The 22,351-nt window shown below is 42.5% G+C and overlaps 1 protein-coding gene across 2 annotated transcripts in view; it reads right to left on the bottom strand.

Moving 5' to 3' along the window:
• The window catches only part of ASTN1 (astrotactin 1), a 306,052-nt gene that overhangs the window by 187,994 nt on the left and 95,707 nt on the right, over window positions 1-22,351 (bottom strand). For both annotated transcript variants that reach the window (XM_027613431.2, XM_027613432.2), the window contains exon 2: window positions 2,039-2,226. In XM_027613431.2, the coding sequence (XP_027469232.1) occupies window positions 2,039-2,226 (188 nt within the window). The remainder of the gene's footprint in view (window positions 1-2,038; window positions 2,227-22,351) is intronic.

The raw sequence follows: 22,351 nt of genomic DNA, 5'->3' as shown, positions 1-22,351 counted from the left end.
CTTTGGTGTGATGACTCGTTCTTTGAAATGGTCTTAGACCAAAAGAAACACAATGAAACAAAAACCATCTGCGACAATGACTGTTTTCCACAATGATGGGAGGATGGGAATGGTTGGTGGGAAGTCCACCACTGTGCCCTTCTTTGCAATCAGACTGTACCATAAATGTGAAGACAACGGGGACTCTACATCTGTCACTCCAGTCAATGCCAGAGTTGATTCAGCTGATCTGCCTGCTCTCACCACTCTTTGGAAACTACAAGCTACATTAAAGAAGACCAGCTTCCCTGAGCAAGTAAATGCTAGTCTTTAATTAAGGATGTACAAGTAGGGTTACTGCCGTATCATAAAACTCAATTAATTTGTAAATGTGAGGCATAACAATCTCACTCACCTGCCTGCCTTCTAGCACATCTAAACACAGGTTTACCATTTGCTCTTCAAGGACTCTTTTCTTGACCATACAGTTTAAATAATGTAGCTTGTGTCTATGCAGGTAATCTATCAAGCCAGTTGTTCATGGGGACACCAGTTGAGAAAGAAGTAGAAGACTTATGTTCTGAGACTTTATCGGAGTTTTTTTTTATTATTATGTTATGTTAATCACCATACATTACATCATTAGTTTTTGATGCAGTGTTCCATGATTCATTGTTTGCGTATAACACCCACTGCTCCATGCAGAACGTATCCTCTTTAATACCCATCACCAGGCTAACCCATCCCCCCCCCACCCTCCCCTCTAGAACCCTCAGTTTGTTTCTCAGAGTCCATAGTCTCTCATGGTTCGTCTCCCCCTCCGATTTCCCCCCTTCATACTTCTCCTCCTGCTATTTTCTTCTTCTTCTTTTTTTTTTTTTTAACATATAATGTATTATTTGTTTCAGAGGTACAGGTCTGTGATTCAACAGTCTTACACAATTCACAGTGCTCACCATAGCACATACCATCTTAGTGGAGATTTTATGGGGAGAATTTCGATGCCAAATATTTGGGTGATGGAAATTTTTATATATCTGAAATGTGCTCAGTTTCTCCCAATCTGATGCACAAAACTAACTAGCATGTAGTGTTGGTGCCAGAGTAATATAGTTTAGACCAAGACCTAGACTGGTTTTCCGTAGAGTTTCATAAATGTGAAGCAACCCATGCCTTCCCCTACATATGGCCCATGAAGGATCAGTCCAGCCTCAGCCTGCTCTCAGGCTACCCTAGAAGTTAATTATGTGTTTGGTTTTACCAATATAATACTAATACATAAAATATCTACCACAAGTGAAACAAGCATTTTCTATCTCCACTGGGGAAATTCATTCATTTCTTCCACAAATATTTATTAAACATTAACTATGTGAATGCATTGTTCTAAGTGCTAAGAATACATCAGTAAACAAACACCACCAAACAAAACCCCTGCCTGCCATTGTAGCACTTACTTTCGAGTGAGATTCTAAAACACAGGTTCCTAGAATTTTAGAAAGAATCTTCTCATTTTCTTGAGGCCTCAAATTTCTAAGGAGAAGGGATGCTGATGGTGACATTCTGAGCTAGGCTATGGAGAAGGGCAAGTATGTATTAACATGCCCTTCGTTGTAAGAGGTGAGGAAGCCAAATGCTGACTTTCTCCCTGCTTGGAAAAGAGAGAAGAGGGGCTTGGTAGCAGCAAGCAGCTTGGCAACTCAGTCATTCCGCAGACATGTATGGAGCAACTATTGTAAGACATTCTGATATACTAGTTGAATAACCCCTTTCTAAGACAATCCACTGCCCCCATCTGATACTGTCTCTTGTCTGTAAAAGTCACACCATGTCTAGGCATGTTCCCAAAGAGAACAGCTGGGTAATGGTGGTACAGAAATAATTGCAACTTTTACTTCACCACAGGTGGAGACATTTCCCACAAGTGGGACGTTTACTTATTCACCTGATCAACGATCACTGTGCAGTGGGTTTTGTAGAGCTGTGTCTATGGCACGAAGTCGCTTCACATCAGGATAACATCAGCTATGGTCTAAGAGGCTGAAGCCATGCGGCTTACCATGACTGAGATATGCAGGATCCTCAGTTCCTCTTCTGCTGACTCATGCTGGGGTTCTTCCGTTGGGTCTTGTCCAGGGAGACTGGGGGCACCATCTTGGTGATGAATGTGAAAAAGCAAAGTGCCGTTCTCCAGCCATTGCTGTCTCCAGCGCACCAGAGGGATGTCCTCTGTGTTCCCTGAGATCTCTAGAGGACAAACACCAAAGGCACGGGTCAGAATTCCGACTGGACCAATCCGAATCTTATTCATCTTCTTCCTAGACAATGGTACCAATTAGCCAGCATCAGTTAAAGGCAACAAAGGAATCCAGCTAGAGTTAGGACAGGTTTACTGCTGTTTCGAATCTCAAGGAAGGGAAGAGGCCCTGAGAAAAAGAGAATGATTCCCCCAGAGGTCTCTGCTCCATAATCTAGCGAGCCAGGCTCCCACCCATTGAGAAAAACACCAAGGTGAAAATTCAAGTTCTTTCCCATATTTCTATGATCAATAGCATCCTTTATCCAGCACAGTTTGAATACCCTGATAACCCCCCGAGGTAAACACAAGGTTGTTTGCCTCTTGTAAATTTGAAAATGTGAGTTCCCTAGAAATTACTCCTAGACACCAGTGAATCTACCAAGGAGGGGTTTGGTAATTACTATGCTGAAAACTGGCACGTCCGGAAGAGCCCTGGGAGGTTACTGCAGAGCACCTGGGGCTGACGGAATATTTCTAAAACCACAATCATTTGCTGCATAGCCCACTGGAGATGTGTGATACTTGCTGTGGCAGGTGATGTTTTAATTCCCTTTAATTTTTCTCTCATCTTTGCAGAGCAGAGGTGGTGCATGTGGAGAAGGTGGTGAAGAAGTGGGCCCTTGTTACAGACAGAAGCGCTGGCCAGCTCTCAGGGCTCTAGATGGGGACAGTGGACAATCACCAATGATGAATAACAAAATACCAAAACCCTACTGTGCATCTCACATTGTAGGTGCTAAGCTACTGTTATAGAAGTATGCAGTTATTACGTGTCTCTCTTGCTAATATTCCTGAGCAATATCATATGGAAGCTTTGAGACATCCCACAATAGAGAGACCTGATTAATCTAGCCTTTCCTAAACTTCATTTGGCCCCCAAATCCTTTTTTCCTTAACAACTATTACCACCCTGGGGAACTAATATTCTGCTGAGCACACTTGGGCAATGCATGACTTTATAAAATTTCATTTTTTAAAAGGCATGGCTTCTTCTCCCAAAATTTATCACCTTTGACCAAAAAAAAAAAAGAAAATTCCATAGGCATAAAAAAGATTTAATAAGACACATTTAGAATAGTATTCTCATCAAGTACCACACCATAAAGAGGGAAGTAATTTTAAATATTTATGGAGTTTATAAATATCTTTCACTATTTGTAGGAGGACACAAATGATGTTGGGCTCTATTTATTTACTTATATATTTATTCATTACTTAACAGATATCCACTGGGCATGTATTATGCACCAGGCACTGTTCTAGGCACTGTAATACTAATCTAAATGAGTCCCTCAACAAGCTCTCCAAAGCAACCCACGCTGAGTGAATGTGAATGTGGCAGGTGTTACACCGTGTGCATAATGATACCATGTGGAAATGTAGAGGAAGAGAGTAGGCTTGCCTGGGTTGAGAGTGGAAAAGGGGGAGAAAAGTAACCTTTCAGAAGAAGACACTTGCGTTGGGCCTTGAAGGGAGAGTGGGCTTCCTTGTAACAGTTAGAGAAGTGGGAAGAGGACATTCAGACACTGATAGGAGAATTAGACAGAGGAGGAGGAAGAAGAATACTGTCTGGTCTTCTCAGGGTAGTTCATTGAGAAGAATTCATATGAGCCACAGGGTCATTAGCCTGTCTCTAGAAGACACGGATAGTATTCCCTACCTCTTCCTAACAACCTCCAGACCAGGGAGAAGAGTAAATGGGCGTGTGAGGGACGATGAGAGGTCAGCACAGACAAGACGATCAGAGCTCCCCTCCATCCTCAGCCCCTCGCCCAATTGCCTGGAACACTCCATCATCGCACCAGGATGGTAGGCTGCCCATGCTCTGGGAAGTGACTGGCACAAGCAGCCAGGAAGCTGCCGTGGGCAGAGAGTGTGACAATTGGAGGCTCCTCTGCATCCGGGTCTTGGTTTTCCATAGCACAGCCCCATTTGTTGAGTGAGGCAGTGAGTTACACGGGCCTCCTGAGTTTGCCATTCCTCTAAAGGAGACCTTCCAGACTTCCAGGTGAAGAGAGACCCTCGGGAGTGCTTCCCAGCAGCAGCCCTGCGACACGTCACTGCAAGCCCCCTCATCACAAGCCCCTTCCCAACCACTGGTCAAGCCTTCACCTCGGAGCACCGGGAAGATTCCTCCTGGGAAAAACATCCCTCCCCCAAGTCCTTTCTCTGCCACTGCAGTAGAAACCGAAAAGTCTCCTCACCCCTAACAAGAATCACAAGCATTAACAGTTCCTATTAGAGCACCTAACGCCATCATTAAATCACCCAGAGCCACACTTGTGCAGCCTCCCACCCACACCTGCTCTTAGCCAGCCTGGGATTAATTCCACACACATTGGGTGCCACTTCAACCCTTCCTGTAACTCTTCAGAAGGAATCTAGCACCTCATAACTCTAAAGCACTTAAACCATTTTTTTTTTTTTATTTCCCAGGAGACCCTCATCAAAAAGGACAGGCTCATTATTTCCATTTTAACTGTGGAAGTAAGGACATGTAAACACCCAGACCAAGGTCATGCCAGCCTGAATCAGAACAGGGGAGAAAACTTATCAGATCCTCTCCACCCCCATCACTCCAGACAACGTGACCTTTGCACAGGCGCAGGGAAGAGAAAGCACTTGAGGACAGAGTCCCTGTGGTATTCTAGGAGTTTCTGTGCTGCTATATTTTAATTTGTTGTGCAAAGTCTTAGTATTCTATGACTTCTTTTTAAATTGAGATCGAATTCACATACCATAAAATTTGCCCTTTCAAAGTATATTTGTATATTCACGAAGTTGTGCAACCATCGCCACTCTAATTCCAGAACATCTTCATCAGCCCAAAGAGCAACCCATGCCTATCGGCAGTCCAAGCCAATTTCTGAAGAGGAAGGCCTTCTGCTCCAGGGTCCTAGGGGTGATGGTACTAAGGAAAGAACAGGTGTGGTGGGGGTACTGACAAAATGCTCCCATGGGGAGGTGAGCTGAGAGCACAGAATCTCTGACTTTGGTTTCCAGGCCAGCCCTCTGAATTTCTTTATGAGTTATTCGTGCCCATTCTCATAGACAGTGATATCCTGATTTAGCCCAGACCAGACTCATTGTAGAGGGTAAAGGGTGAAGGAAGGAGGGCACCATGCCTGCCCATGAGGGTACCTGTCATTTTAAAAATTCAAGATAATTACAGAATGATAGCTTCTTCCTTGGCTTTTTTCCCTGTCCTGGCAGGATCTGACATGGGAGAGCTAAAACACTAAACCAGGAACTTATTTACTTATGCCATATCTGCCCTAGGTCAACCAATGAAAAATCAAAGGACACGGTAAATGTTTTGTGGATTTCATCACCAATGGGGCTGGGATAAGAGCTTGAAACACCAATGTAATCATGTGGGTCTGGATGTTAGCAGAGTATCTCAAGAAGAATGTCAGAAATTGCTCTACAATGTAAGCCTTCCCTGAGACTCCCAAGAAGCACAGATGGGAGGTGATGGTTACTCTACTACACGGCTTCCTGAGGGCTATGGAAGAGGCTCAGACAGAGCCTTTGCCACAGTGTACTCATAAAACAAGTGCCAACAGAAGCCTTGACAGCCATGTCAAGATACCGTGGTGGGATGGGCACCACGGCCACCATCACACCGTGGGACCAAGATCTCCAGGAAGGGAAGGCTCTCCTTACTTTCAGCGTGTCCATTCTTCCCCTACACAAGCTTCACATCTCTCAGCACCTCCCAAAATTCTGGAACTGCCTGGAATACACAGAAAGCAGGATGCCATTTATTCTTGTACACAACGAAGATTTTTGGAGCACACTCTAATGGCCACATTCAGCAAACTGTGCTAATGATCCCTATTCTCAAGGAGCCTTTGATCGAGTAAGAGACTGAAGACATGGCCATGACTAAGTACCTGAAGCAATAACAGCAGTGCTGATTGAGGGGATGGCACCCGGCTGGACAGAAACCCATGGGAAGGGATATAATGGGAAGAGATGCTGGAGGCAACTCCAGATGAAGAGAACAATGTGTACAATGAAACTGCAGGATGATGCTTATTGGCAGAAGGGTGGAGTTTGTGCAGAGGAGTTGTGGAGGACCAACAAAGGCTAGAGATGTAGATTGATGTCAACTGTGAAAGGTGTGAATGCCAGTTTAAAGAGTTCTGGGCTAATGGAAAGTCACCCATGGTTTTAATAAGCAGAGAAGTGAATGAGGCCACAATTTAGAAAGATCAAGCAGACCCAGAAAGAGAGTTGCAGAATGACTGGACTCAATCCCAATCTCAGGGTAACCTGAATCCTATATTCTGCAGGGACCAAAATATTGACCTGGAATTCAAGAGACCCGGGTCTAGACTAACTTTGAATGAGCTGCCTAGCTTTGAGTGTTCTCATCTGTGTAAGAGGGAGCTGGATAGAAGAATTTCAGATCCTTCTGTAACTTAACATTCCATGATTCTAAGTCCAGAACAGTGTGCTTCCCATGACCACCTAGACAGATGATCATTTCAACGTGCCAAACAATGTCCAATCTTTTTTCAGGTCGAACCCACACTCCACCTCCCATTTCCCACTGAGCACAGGGTGTACAGGTTTGGGAAATTTCATCAGAGCCTTTAAGAGCCAGGCCCATTTTCAGACTGGACCTCGGGCTAGTGAGAAAGGTTCTCATTCATGCTCCTGCAGATATGTGGTTTTTGAGGAACAAATGTTGGAGCTTCTGCATGTAATAAGGAACCAGGAAGATGGGACCTCAAGCAGAGACAGACATGCTAGAGAATAATCTGGGATGGGGAAAGGCACAAAGGAGAGTGAGATAAGATCACTTTTAAAATACCCTTAGTTATTGTTCTTTGTTTTTTAAGATTTATTTATTTATTTTAAAGAGAGAGAGAGAGAGAGAGAGCACGCATGCACACGCAGGGTGGGGGGAGGTAGAGGGAGAGAAAGAATCTCAAACAGACGCCCCACCGAGCATGAAACCTGATGCAGGGATCGACCCTACAACCTTGAGATCATGACCTGAGCTGAAATCAAGAGTCAGACATCTAACCAACTGAGCCACCCAGGGGCCCCCTTAGTCATTGCCCTAATGTTAGTTTGTGTGCTGTGAACTTGTAGCACTGTCTCTTTGTGGGGTTAGCTTAGGATACCCAAAGCTCGCTACAAAAGTTCCTTTTCCAGGCATAACCACTTCCTCACACAGTCCAAGTGCCCTGTCCCTTCTTTAGGTGTCCCCTCATGCTGAGCATCCCTGAACTGAGCTGCTAAGACAACATAGCCTGTTAGCAGCAGAATTTCCCCAAAAGACAACTTCATTGAGCACCAGATCCATGATGTCCTCTTTCAAAGAATTTGGCAATTTTAAGTCAAATGTGGATTTTAAATTGAGAAATTCTCAAAGATCCCTTCATTCACAGAGAAACTTAGAGTGGCTTTGAGTAGTCCTGGCTTTCTGGGCCCCTTTTTCACTCCTGGCGAGGCTGGGTCAAGCTGAACCCAGCTAAGTAGTAATGAGGTTGCTCAAGTGGTGAGGTCAAGCCAGAAGGAAGCATTAACTTGTCAATTCTTAGCCTCATATTGAGACATCGGATGAACTGACCATGCAGTCTTTCAAGGTTGAGGGTGACACCCCCGATAGCCATTACTGACTATCAGGATTTTCAAACTTGCTGTTAATCATAGAAATTCATCGTCCAAACCCAATCCCATACAGCTTCTGAGGAGGTTCCCCGAGAGTTAGAAAAGAACTCCATCAGTTCGAAGACAAATAAAATGCACTACCACGAAACTCCCTGCTGTTAGGGGACTGGAGGAGGGTAATCTATGCATTATCAGCTTTGCTTAGTTGTTTTTCTTTTTCTTTAAATTTTTTTATTCTTATATTATCAGCATACAATACATCATTAGTTTTTGATGTAGTGTTCCATGATTCATTGTTTGTGCATAACACTCAGTGCTAAACGCAGAACGTACCCTCCTTAATACCCATCACCAGGCTAACCCATCCCCCCACCCCCTCCCCTCTAGAACCCTCAGTTTGTTGTTTGTTTGTTTGTTGTCAGAGTCCATTGTCTCTCATGCTTCATCTCCCCATCCGATTTCCCCCCCTTGATTCATCCCCTCCTGCTATCTTCTTCTTTTTCTTTTTTCTTAACATATATTGCATTATTTGTTTCAGAAGTACAGATGTGCGATTCAACAGTCTTGCACAATTCACAGCGCTCACCATAGCACATACCCTCCCCAATGTCTATCACCCAGCCACCCCATCCCTCCCACCCCACCCCCACTCCAGCAAACCTCAGTTTGTTTCCTGAGATTAAGAATTCATCCTATCAGTGAGGTCATATGATACATGTCTTTCTCTGACTTATTTCACTCAGCATAACACCCTCCAGTTCCATCCACGTCATTGAAAATGGCAAGAACTCATTCTTTTGATGGCTGCATAACATTCCATTGTATATATATACCACATCTTCTTTATCCATTCATCTGTCGATGGACATTGTGGCTCTTTCCATATTTTGGCTGTTGTGGACATTGCTGCTATACACATCGGGGTGCACGTACCCCTTCGGGTCCCTACATTTGTATCTCTCAGGTAAATAAACAGTAGTGCAATTGCTGTATCGTACGGTAGCTCTATTTTCAAATTTTTGAGGAACCTCCATACTGTTTTCCAGAGTGGTTGCACAAGCTTACATTCCCACCAACAGTGTAGGAGGGTTCCCCTTTCTCTGCATCCCCACCAACATCTGTCGTTTCCTGACATGTTAATTTTAACCATTCTGACGGGTGTGAGATGGTATCTCATTGAGGTTTTAATTTGGATTTCCCTGATGCCGAGCGATGTTGAGCACTTTTTCATGTGTCTGTTGGCCATTTGGATGTCTTCCTCGGAAAAATGTCTGTTCATGTCTTCTGCCCATTTCTTGATTGGATTATTTGTTCTTTGGGTGTTGAGTTTGATAAGTTCTTTATAGATTTTGGATCCTAGCCTTTTATCTGATATGTCATTTGCAAATATTTTCTCCCATTCTGTTGGTTGTCGTTTGGTTTTGTGGACTGTTTCTTTTGCTGTGCAAAAGCTTTTTATCTTGACGAAATCCCAATAATTCATTTTTGCCCTTGCTTCCCTTGCCTTTGGCGATGTTTCTAGGAAGAAGTTGCTGCAGCTGAGGTCGAAGAGGTTGCTGCCTGTGTTCTCCTTTAGGATTTTGATGGACTCCTGTCTCACGTTTAGGTCTTTCAACCATTTGGAGTCTATTTTTGTGTGTGGTGTAAGGAAATGGTCCAGTTTCCTTTTTCTGCACGTGGCTGTCCAATTTTCCCAACACCATTTGTTGAAGAGACTGTCTTTTTTCCATTGGACACTCTTTCCTGCTTTTTCGAAGATTAGTTGACCATAGAGTTGAGAGTCCATTTCTGGGCTCTCTATTCTGTCCCATCGATCTATGTGTCTGTTTCTGTGCCAGTACCATACTGTCTTGATGATGACAGCTTTGTAATAGAGCTGGAAGTCCGGAATGATGATGCTGCCAGCTTTGCTTTTCTTTTTCAACATTCCTTTGGCTATTCAGGGTCTTTTCTGGTTCCACACAAATGTTAGGATTATTTGTTCCATTTCTTTGAAAAAAGTGGATGGTATTTTAATGGGGATTGCATTGAATGTGTACACTATTCTAGGTAGCACTGACATCTTCACAATATTTGTTCTTCCAATCCATGAGCATGGAACGTTTTCCCATTTCTTTCTGCCTTCCTCATTTTCTTTCATGAGTATTTTATAGTTTTCTGAGTACAGATCCTTTGCCTCTTTGGTTAGATTTATTCCTAGGTATCATATGGTTTTGGGTGCAATTGTAAATGGGATCGACTCCTTGATTTGTCTCTCTTCTGTCTTGTTGTTGGTGTATAGGAATGCCACTGATTTCTGTGCATAGATTTTATATCCTGCCACTTGACTGAATTCCTGTATGAGTTCTAGCAGTTTTGGGGTGGAGTCTTTTGGGTTTTCCCATGAAGTATCATATCATCTGCAAACAGTGAGAGTTTGACTTCTTCTTTGCCGATTTGGATGCCTTTGATTTCTTTTTGTTGTCTGATTGCTGTGGCTAGGACTTCTAATACTATGTTGAATAACAGCGGTGATAGTGGACATCCCTGCCGTGTTCCTGATCTTAGGGGGAAAGCTCTCAGTTTTTCCCCATTGAGAATGATATTCGCTGTAGGTTTTTCATAGATGACTTTTATGATATTGAGGTATGTACCCTCTATCCCTATACTCTGAAGAGTTTTGATCAAGAAAGGATGCTGTACTTTGTCAAATGCTTTTTCTGCATCTATAGAGAGGATCATATGATTCTTGTTCTTTCTTTTGTTAATGTATTGTATCACGTTGATTGATTTGTGGATGTTGAACCAACCTTGCAGCCCAGGGATAAATTCCACTTGGTCATGGTGAATAATCCTTTTAATGTACTGTTGGAGCCTATTGGCTACTATTTTGGTGAGAATTTTTGCATCCATGTTCATCAAGGGTATTGGTTTGGAATTCTCCTTTTTGATGGGGTCTTTGTCTGGTTTGGGGATCAAGGTAATGGTGGCCTCATAAAACGAGTTTGGAAGTTTTCCTTCCATTTCTATTTTTTGGAACAGTTTCAGAGGAATAGGTATTACGTCTTCTTTAAATGTTTGGTAGAATTCCGCTGGGAAGCCATCTGGCCCTGGGCTTTTGTTTGTTGGGAGATTTTTGATGACTGCTTCAATTTCCTTAGTGATGATAGGTCTGTTCAGGTTTTCTATTTCTTCCTGGTTCAGTTTTGGTAGTTGATACATCTCTAGGAATGCACCCATTTCTTCCAGGTTATCTAATTCACTGGCACAGAGTTGCTCATAATATGTTCTGATAATTGTTTGTATTTCTTTGGTGTTGGTTGTGATCTCTCCTCTTTCATTCATGATTTTGTTGATTTGGGTCATTTCTCTTTTCTTTTTGATAAGTCTGGCCAGGGGTTTCTCAATCTTGTTAATTCTTTCAAAGAACCAGCTCCCAGTTTCGTTGATGTGTTCTACTGTTCTTTTGGTTTCTAGTTCATTGATTTCTGCTCTGATCTTTATTATTTCTCTTCTCCTGCTGGGTTTAGGCTTTATTTGCTGTTTTTTCTCTAGCTTCTTTAGGTGTAGGGTTAGGTTGTGTATTTGAGACCTTTTTTGTTTCTTCAGAAAGGCTTGTATTGCTGTATACGTTGCTCTGAGGACTGCCTTTGCTGCATCCCTAAGATTTTGAACAGTTGTGTTTTCATTTGTAATGGGTTCCATGAATGTTTTTAATTCTTCTTTAATTTCCTGGTTGACCCATTCATTCTTTAGCCTCCATGTATTTGAGTTCTTTCCGACTTTCCTCTTGTGATTGAGTTCTAGTTTCAAAGCATTGTGGTCTGAAAATATGCAGGGCATGATCCCAATCTTTTGGTACCAGTTGAGACCTGATTTGTGACCTAGGATGTGATCTATTCTGGAGAATGTTCCATGGGCACTAGAGAAGAATGAGTATTTTGTTGCTTTGGGATGGAATGTTCTGAATATGTCTGTGAAGTCCATTTGGTCCAGTGAGTCATTTAAAGTCTTTATTTTCTTGTTGATCTTTTGCTTAGATGATCTGTCCATTTGAGTCAGGGGGGTGTTAAAGTCCCCCACTATTATTGTATTGTTGTCAATGTGTTTCTTTGCTTTTGTTATTAATTGCCTTATATAATTGGCTGCTCCCATGTTAGGGGCATAGATATTTACAATTGTTAGATCTTCTTGTTGGATAATCCCTGTAAGTAGGATATAGTGTCCTTCCTCATCTCTTATTACAGTCTTTGGTTTAAAATTGAATTTGTCCGATATAAGGATTTCCACCCCAGCTTTCTTTTGGTGTCCATAGCATGGTAAATGGTTTTCCACCCCCTCATTTTCAATCTGGGGGTGTCTTTGGGTCTAAAATGAGTCTCTTGCAGATGGCGTATCGATGGGTCTTGTTTTTTAATCCAATCTGATAGCCTGTGTCTTTTGATTGGGGCATTTAGCCCATTCACATTCAGGGTAACTATTGAAAGATACGAATTTGGTGCCATTGTATTGCCTGTAAGGTGACTGTTACTGTATATTGTCTGTGTTCCTTTCTGGTTTATGCTGCTTTTAGGTTCTCTCTTTGCTTAGAGGACCCCTTTCAATATTTCTTGTAGGGCTGGTTTCGTGTTTGCAAATTCCTTTAGTTTTTGTTTGTCCTGGAAGCTTATGATCTCTCCTTCTATTTTCAATGACAGCCTAGCTGGATATAGTATTCTTGGCTGCATATTTTTCTCGTTTAGTGCTCTGAATATATCATGCCAGTCCTTTCTGGCCTGCCAGGTCTCTGTGGATAGGTCTGTTGCCGATCTAATGTTTCTACCATTATAGGTTACAGATCTCTTCTCCGAGCTCCTTTCAGGATTCTCTCTTTGTGTCTGAGACTCGTAAGTTTTACTATTAGATGTCGGGGTGTTGACCTATTTTTATTGATTTTGAGAGGGGTTCTCCGTGCCCCTTGGATTTTGATGCCTGTTTCTTTCCCCACATTAGAGAAGTTCTCTGCTATAATTTGCTCCTTCTGCCTCTCTCTCTCTTTCTTCTTCTTCTGGGATCCCAATTATTCCAATGTTGTTTCATCTTATGGTATCGCTTATCTCTTGAATTCTGCCCTCGTGATCCAGTAGTTGTTTATCTCTCTTTTTCTCAGCTTCTTTATTTTCCATCATTTGTTCTTCTATATCGCTGATTCTCTCTTCTGCCTCATTTATCCTAGCACTTAGTGCCCCCATTTTTTATTGCACCTCATCAATAGCCTTTTTGATTTCGACTTGGTTAGATTTTAGTTCTTTTATTTCTCCAGAAAGGGTTTCTCTAATAACTTCCATGCTTTTTTCAAGCCCATCTAGTATCTTTAAAATCATGATTCTGAACTCTAGGTCTGGCATCATACTAATGTCCGTACTGAGTAGGTCCCTGGCAGACGTACTACCTCTTGTTCTTTTTGTTGAGGTGATTTTTTTCCGTCTTGTCATTTTGTCCAGAGAACAGATGAATGAGAGAACAAAATGCTAACAAGGTAACAACGTCCCCAGAAAATATACTCTAAACAAATCAGAAAAGACCTGAAACCAGGAGAAAGGAAAGGGAAAGAAAAAAGAAAGAGAAAAAAAAGAAAAAGAAAAAGATAAAAAAAACAAAAACAGAACAAAACAACAAAACAACAAAAAAACAGAATATGATCAAATATGATCAGGCTGGTGCATGGATCAGGGCCACACACTAGATTTGGGGTATATTTCGGTCTGTTAGAAGAAAGTGCCTCCCAGAATTTTAAAGAAAGAAAGACTTATATAAGGGTTGATACAATGAAGGGATGGAATCTGACAGTAAAGATGAAAATTATAAAAAAAAATTTATAAAAGGAATGATAAGAAGTTGTTTGAAAAAAGGAAGAAGAGAATTTAAAAAAAAAGAAAGAAAAAAAGAAAAAGGGGAGAGAATGTGATCAGGCAGGAGACTAGAACAAAGCCATACACTAGAGATTTAGGGTATATTTTCATCTGTTAGAAGAAACTGTATCTCAAAATTTTAAAGAGAGAACAACTTATATATATATGCCAAAAATAAGGGTAACTATTATGAAGGCATAGAATATGACTCTAAAAATGAAAAATATATTTTTTTTAAAAAGGAATTGATAAGATGTTGGTTGAAAACGGGAAAAAGAAAAATTCAAAAAAAAAAAAGACAGTTAAAAAAATTAACTTTGAAAGACTAAAGAATCATGGTAAAAAAGCCATGAATTCTATGTGCAGTATTCCCTTAGTGCTCGAGTTCTGCCGTTCTCATTGAGCAGTAAACTTGGTCTTGGCTTGCTGGCTGTTTTTGCGGATCTTCTGGGGGAGGGGCCTGTTGCCGTGTTTCCCAAATGTCTTTGCGGAGGTGCAATTGCCCCGCCCTTGTCGGTCCGGGCTGAGTAATCTCCAGCTTTGGAGGATGAGAGTGAAAATGGCATCCTCCCAATCTCCACCCCAGAATAGGTGAGAACTCGGGGCCCCACTCCTCAGTGAGCACCCAGAGAAAAGCAGTCAGCCACTCCCGTCTCCCCGGTCTCCGGCCGCACTCCGTGCTCACCCAGCCTGTGACCGAGTGTTTCTATCTCTGGTGCACGACCCCGTGTGGTCTCCAAACCCAGCAGATCCCTGCGGTGCGCTCCTGCGCCACTCCTCCCGGGGGAGGAAGAGGAGTCTCCCTGGATCTGCCACTTGTTGGGTCCCTGCTGGAGGAGCAGTGGCCCGACTGTCACCGATCACAGTTTATGGCAACCTCGAGCTGAGAGCCCGCTCCTTGGCTCCATCTCTGCAGTGGCTTCCCGCTCTGATACGCGGGAGCTCTGCCGCACTCAGGCACCCCCAGTCTTTCTGTGACCCTGAGGGTCCTGAGACCACACTGTTCCATGAGGGTTCCACCCCCCGCTTAGTCACTGGAACGACGTCCCTCAGCGGAGCAGACTTCTAAAAGTTCTGATTTTGTGCTCTGCGGCTCTATCACTTGCCAGAAGCGGCTGACGGAGGCCCCCTCCCCTGCAGTCTATCCTCCCGAATATCGCCTCAGATTCACTTCTCTGCACGTCCTACCTTCCAGAAAGTGGTCACTTTTCTGTTCAGAGAGTTATTGCTATTCTTTTCTTCGATCTCCTGTTGAGTTCGTAGGTATTCAGAATGGTTTGATCCCTATCCAGCTGAATTCCTGAGACCAGACGAAATCCAGGTCTCCTACTCCTCCGCCAACTTACTCCACCCCTGCTTGGTTGTTTTTCAATTCTGTTAAGTGTGATATTGTGACTAGCCCCATATTCTTTATGAAAAAATTCCAAGGGAAAGGGACTATCGCTAAAAATGTGCTATGTGAGAGGCCATTCTGAGTTTCCCTATGTGATGAAACTTATAAGCTCAGGACTTTAGCAGTGATAAGCCAATTGTTCCAAACTAAGAATAACAAATGGTTCTTGTCCATCAGTGACTATCATGAAGGTAACGGAAGGTAAGCCCATGATATCAATACCCCTTTTCTTCCATTCTTTTTCACTTTCCTTCCCACCCTACCCCCCACCTGCCCAATTTCAGAGTTTGAAAGATATGGATGGTAGGTGTAGTTTCCCACATGGTCTCATTATGGTCTTCCGACTGAAACCATTAACAGTGGCATTGACTTTCAACACCTTTGTAAGAAAATAAACCTGCTTAAGTCAGGGGTTAATAACAGAAGAGGATCACTAATTATCCTGCGAATCTTTACCCTGGTATCAAACGTGACCCAAGTCTTTAATGTCTCTGGAACGGCAGCCTCTAAAGACCCCAACTTGTTCCATAACATAATGACAGCAGCACATTAGTGTCCTGGCCATCTGTGAAGAAAGATAAGGGACAGATGAAGAGCAGACAAAGGAGAAGAATGCAAAGAAGAAGGACAAAGTCAAGAGCAGTAAGAAAAGGAGACGAGCCAGAGAAGCGATGCCCCTTGGGCTGAGTTGGCTGGGCTGCTACACCTCTCGCCACGGGAATCATCTGGAATGGAATTCTGAAATGATACAATCCCATAGCCCAGAGTGAGAAACCCATAAGATAAGATGCCCTGCTGGGCCTGAATTCAAGCAGCACAGATGCCAGAAACACCGATTGTTTGCCTGAAGTCTGTGCCTACGGAGGCTTAGCTTAGTGAACAACAAAATGGGAGACAACATAGGCAGGAAAATTTTTTGTCAAGATGTGCAAAGTCCAACTGGGACTGGGGCTATCATTGTGCTTCCTCTATTCAACTCGCTGTCTGCCATGGGGCTGTTTCGTATCATCTCATGGCTTGAGCCATGGCCACAGAGCTATGCAAGGAAACACTTTATAGCAAAATGGCTTAAAATTTCAAGAATCTCTTTTTCAAGTAAGTAGAACCTTCTTGACTTGCAGATTTGGAAGAGAAATTTTCACTTGTGGCCAGAAGAAGGATAACTGAATTTCTATTTCCTCTGCTTGGTGACATTTACTCTCAAAAAAGAAGAGTGCCTCAAAGCATTAATGATCCAGTGATGAGAAATGGAATGGCAGGCTGAACGGAGCACTGGATGGGGGAGCTGGGAGAATAAAGCTGCTATAACCTCTCTGGAGCTCACTTTTCTCAACCTCAAATGATGGGACCAAAAGGTGTCTAAAGACTTCCCATCTGTGATCATGGTATTCCATGACCCAAAACCACACATGACACTTTGGTTCTAGTTACACTCCAAATCAGGTACAGACTGAGTATATTTCTGTATGCCAACTGGATAAGACTCTGTGGAGGTTTTTCAAATCAGACTTTCCTCTTGGAGTCTGGGATGCTTCTAGCTCAGTCCAGCCTGTCAACTTATAGACTAGGGATTGGCAGTATGGACACTCAGGACAGTGACTTCTGGAAACTCTAGTCAGTGGTCCCCAACAGTAAAGAACCATCCACATATAGATGTCTCCAAATGGTTTCCAACAAGTTATCTACCTTGTATGTTTATGTGGACAAGGGTAGTCTCAGTAAGAAAACGTCACCTGATCTCTCTCGGCAGCCCCACCTTATAGAGCGATCCTTTAAACATTAGAAATGCTCACTTCCTTTAAGGCTAGCCACCCACTCCACTTCTCTTTTTCCAGAAGAGCTTTAAGATGGACTAAAATGAACCAACACAGAAAGCAAGAGTGATTAGAGAAAGAAAGAAGGACTCTTGACAGTCCATGGTTTGTTGTCTCTGGGGCTGAGTGGGGGTGGAGGATGCAAAAAAAAAAAAAAAAAAAAAACAAGGTAGATTTTAAGATCAGACGTGATGGAAAGCAGCAAAGCTTTCTATGGATGCTGCTGGAAGTAGGTCACTCTCTGCTACTCTGTGCTGGCATGAATAGAAATCAAGCAACTACACGAACATTCTATTTACCTAGCCATGGAGATGAAAACATTCCTGTGGCAGAAAAATGCAGCCAAAAGGTTCTGACACAACCAGAGAGATGAGGAAGCATTCAAATGGCTTATGATTTCATCCCAAATGGTTTGCTTGTTCCTACTACAGTGTTTCTCTAGATCTTTTCAAACCTCTGCAAAGAGTTTATCCACATGATACTCATTAAAGTCTCATTTGAAAGGGAAAAAAAAAAAGCCCAAAGCTCTTTGAAAAAGGCAGGGTTATCTGAGCCACAGATGTACTGGTAAGAAAAATTTTAAATATATCCAGCTCTATTCTCCACTACCACCTGACTGACCTTTGTAAATTGAGATAACAGCACGCATTTAACAAAATCTGACATCAAGTAACATGTGTAATAATATTTAAACTCCGTAATGTTAAAATATGTATTTATGGATCATTTCATACATTGTAATGAGAATAAGTCATTTTGAAGCCTGCAGTTTCATGACTGGAATTCTGATTTGAGCTTTGCAAGTCCTTGGGGGCCACATCCCTGCAGTCTGGCATTGGAAGCAATATGGATGCCTGGGTTTTGGAGAGCCAGGGCACTAGATGGATGCAGGGTGATTGCGAGGATACTGCTTCACAGACCCAGTGAGAGCTATGCTCCTTCTGAATCCTCTCTCTTGTACTTTTAGTCCTTCATTAACAAAGAGTTTAGTATTTGCTTTAATTCTGATCCCAAACTGTTTCAATGAACTCCCCTCTATGGCTTTCACCTTATGAAAGGGATGGTAAAGGAAAATGAGAACCACAAAAGATCACCTGGACATGACTTAAAAAGGAGAAAAGCCCACTGCTTGTCCTCAACCGTCTTGATTCATCTCCATTTCTAATTAGTGCTCATCCACTTGTATTTCTGTTCTTATCACCTGTGATTCAACTCAACGAGTAATGATGGACCTATTATGCACTAGCTCTGCTAAGAAGCCCTTCAACATTCACGAGCTACCTTAATCCTCAATGACCATTTAATGGGGGTACTTATATCCCCATTTTACAGACAAGGAATTCTAGAAAAGTCAACCTACTTAACCCAAGTTCACCCAGTTAGTAAATACTAATTAGGGAGGAAAATTCCTAGGACCCTTGGCGTCAAGGCTACTGTTCCTTTCCACTATTTCAATTCCCACTCACTCACTTTGCAAATCTCAACCCCAGGATAATATAAGTAAAGTGCAAATCTCAACCCCAGGATAATACCTGACATCTGATGCACACCAGTCAACATCAATGTCTTCACTGTCCTTGTTAATACTGTTTGTTGTTGTCATTATTAGAATCACTCACGTTAATTCCAGAATTGACTAATAATCCTTGACAGAGTTAAGCAAATGGTACTTTTAAATTACTCTAGCTGCTTAAGAGTTTTCATAAGTCCGGGAACCCAAAGTCCAGGAGTCGGCTCAGGTCCATGAGGAACCTGGGCCAAGTCATTCGTGGACATTTCTCTAATGCTTGCTAGCAAATGGAGCACTCTGTAGATATCTCTTATAAAACTCCCACCCACAGACCTCTGCATTAAGATCCAGCCGCAGGGATTCTCGCAGAGGGAGGCTGAGCTACCTGTGCCCATTCAAGGCTGGCACGCAAGGCCAGCTCCAGTGAGCTTGCTATCAGGCACGTGGCAAGATACTCCTGAATTCACACAGGCAGGCAGAGGGGCGTGGGAGTGGTGACTGTGGCCAAGGAAGCTGGAAGGACCAAATGGACGTAGTGTTAAACTAACAGTGGGGAACAAAGCTTTCTAGCTCATTCCTACAGACCTGTGAGCTCACCTTGCTGACCATGAGCATTGCCTTCTTGCACATACACGGCTGGGCAGGCGAGGCATCTCTCTAGGGTCTTCTCTCTAAACTATTTCCTCCTTCAGAAGAGGGGGGTCAAGTGACTTCTAAAGCCTCTTCTCACTCTAAGATTCCCTGATTTTATTTTCCATCTTTCTATGATCTACAATTGCCATACTGGGAGATGAACCTTAGGTTCCTACAGAGTGAAGATGAAAAATGGTAACAATCTTCCGTATCTCTGCTGTGTTATCCAGCCTGAGAAAGGAGAGTGGGAGGGAATTCTACAAAGACTCAAGCATGTGAAAAATTCCTTATTATAATCACTGTGTTATAACGTGCAAAGCCCTTTCTTATAAAGCCCCCTTCCTTTTCATTCATCAATCCTGTGTGGTAGGTTTTACAGAAATAGAATCAGAAGGCCAAAGAGGGTGAGTGACGATCGCAAGGGTTAGAGCTAATGAGACGGAGATAACAGGGCTCAAATCCAGCCTTCTGACTCCAAGCTCAGTGCTCTTTCTACCAAACGGTGCTGTCTACCAGAGTGATGTTTATTTATACTGAGAAATCATGAACCACTGTGCTTGTATTTCAGCTTAATGAATTAGATATACAGCAAGAGTAAACACTGTCAGGAGTTTGAAGAGTTTGGGTTCACAGACCCATAAATGAAATTGAGTTATTAACCAATTCTCACTAGTGTGCAAATCACATGGCAATCTGATGTGCTTCCCCTGTGACAGACTCCTTGGAGGATCAGATCAGCTTCCTCCTCTCTTCCAGTTATGCGTCTAAGGACTCTCTTGACATTGCCTTGGGCCCATTTCTGCAGGCTAATTTGTATAAGTGCTCATTACAATAGGGGTCAAGATGACCTCTAAATGATCTCCCCAAGGAACTGTGGATCTAGCCATCTAGTCCCCAATGATAGCAATTTAAGGGAATATCAGGTCCTTTGATTGTTATACTATGTTGCTGCTTAAACAGGAATAGCAGACCTTGATAGGACCAGTTGCTAACATCTTTCTACTTCTATTCCACTCTTCCTTTATTATAACCCTCTCTTAATTCTAAAGTCCTCCCCTCCTCTACAGGCCTTCTTAGACGAAACACACATTAAGGGGCTGATAGTGAAAAATAAGGAGTCAGGCGTTCTTCATGAAAGACTAATTTTAGAAAACAGGTGAAGTCTGTCCACCATTTTGCATTCATCAGTGGCACCAATCCTCATGCCTACTTTGTTCTTCTGCCCCTTTATGGTGCTGATGACTGCTCTGTGGGGTGTGTCTGAATCTCTGTGCTTTTATTATCATATATACTTCATGGCACCATGCTCTGCATGGCCCTAGTATTCATAAAGTGCTGGATGATATAAAGATCAGGCTAAGTTTGCCAAAAATGAAGTAGGACAATTGTTAAGTATTACTATTTCTCACAACAACCAATATTTAGCTAAACACACACATGCTCCGTAAGCTACCTGACGGCCTATAAGGTAGGTACTATTATTATCCCAGGATTGGAAGGTGAGGCACGGAGAGGCTACGTCACATGACTTTGGTACCATGACTCCAGAAAAGGAACACACTCTTCCTGAAGCCTCACACTGTCCATTTACCAATTCTAAGGGACAGATCCAGTGAGGGATCATTAGCACCCAAGCCAACAAGCTGACTTCACCTCTTGCCACCAGTGACCAAGTATGGGGCTGTGGTGAGATCAGTCAGGCAGAATCCTTGGTATCATCTGCCATGGCCATGAGAATGGGGAGTGGTCATGCACAAACTGGACCTGACAATCTATCCATGTATTCTCTTCTTTTGACTTGATCAAATCAAGAAGAGGAAGGTACAAATATCAGCCCCCAAATACATATGGTCTTAGAACCCAATTCAGAATAATGGCTAATGCTTATGAAGTATTTACAATAAGACAGGCACTACCTAAGGGCTTTTGAATATATTGGCTCACTGCATCCTCACAGCTGCTGCATAAAGTGGAGAACAACTACAGGTGAGGGAGCTAAGGCTCAGAAAGGTTAAGTAGCTTGCCTAGCATCATACACTTAGCAAGTGGAAGAGACTGAATTCAAACAAGATGTCTAGCTCCAGAGTCTGGGTTCTGAACCTTCCCTACCCCTTCCTATGGGGATCCTAGTATATACCCTCTGTTATAAGACTAATTTCTAATTCATCTATTTGCTCACTATGTCTGCCTTGCCCCTTTTCTCCTGACTTTTGGCCACAGCCTTGTTACTATGCTTGTATTTTAACTGGCATTACATTTCTTCTGGAGTTTCATTTTTAATTTTCAGCAATGTTCCACCCATATTTCCACCGCAAGATGACCTCCCATGGTTAGTTTTCCTTCTTTGCTGGTCCTGGCACACCATATTAGTACAAAAGATCAGAAATTAACAGGTGGAGGTGGCATTGACATTTCCATTCCTTACTCAGTAGAACTAACCCATTAATTAGAGGCTGTAACTAAAACAATGCTAGGTGAGTTTGGCAAAATGAAAAATAAAATTGCTGGGTTTTCTGCTTCTCATTCTAAAGGAATACAGCTATAAATTTCATAATCAAGCCATTAGATTGAGAACACAGGTGATGGTAGCAGAAATGAGTGGGTTAGGAGACTTAAGTCAGGACACAAAAACCGGAACTTAGGGACACCTGATAGCTTCTTCATCTAGTCCTCATTCTGTGGCCAAAAAGGCACAGAGCTGGAAGGCAATTTTGTGTCAAGACGGTCATATCCTCTTGGACATTGTCTTAAAACTAAGGTCAATCTAGGGGCACCTTGCTGGCTCAGTCGGTAGAACATGGGTCTCTTGATGTCAGAGTTGTAAATTCGAGTCCCACACTGGGTGTAGCGATTACTTAAAAATAAAATCTTAAAAAAAAAAAAAAAGCTAAGGTCAATCCCATCTTCTTAGCAGCTATGTCTTTTCATTCATGAAACTTCCAGTATCTTTTTTGTTTGTTTACTAAACCTATATCTTCTGATTGTACCAGGAGTACTTCCTTTATTTACCCTAAGCTCACCCTCCCTGGGTTTCAAATAGAACTTTGAATCCTAGCAGTTGAGTATTTGGTGAACAAGGTCACACATACTTCATGTGATAAATATGGATCAACTTCCTCTCGTAGTGTTCGCCTTTGTTATCAGCAGACTCATTCCTATTTCTTTCATCCATATTTGGCTTTTGTGTCTAGTATGTATCAGGCTTTTTATTCTACCTTCATAGAA

Source organism: Zalophus californianus, chromosome 10, assembly GCF_009762305.2.
Source record: "Zalophus californianus isolate mZalCal1 chromosome 10, mZalCal1.pri.v2, whole genome shotgun sequence".
NCBI lineage: Eukaryota > Metazoa > Chordata > Mammalia > Carnivora > Otariidae > Zalophus > Zalophus californianus.
The sequence above is the reverse complement of the archived record's forward strand: the minus strand, read 5'-3'. Positions and strand labels throughout refer to the sequence as shown.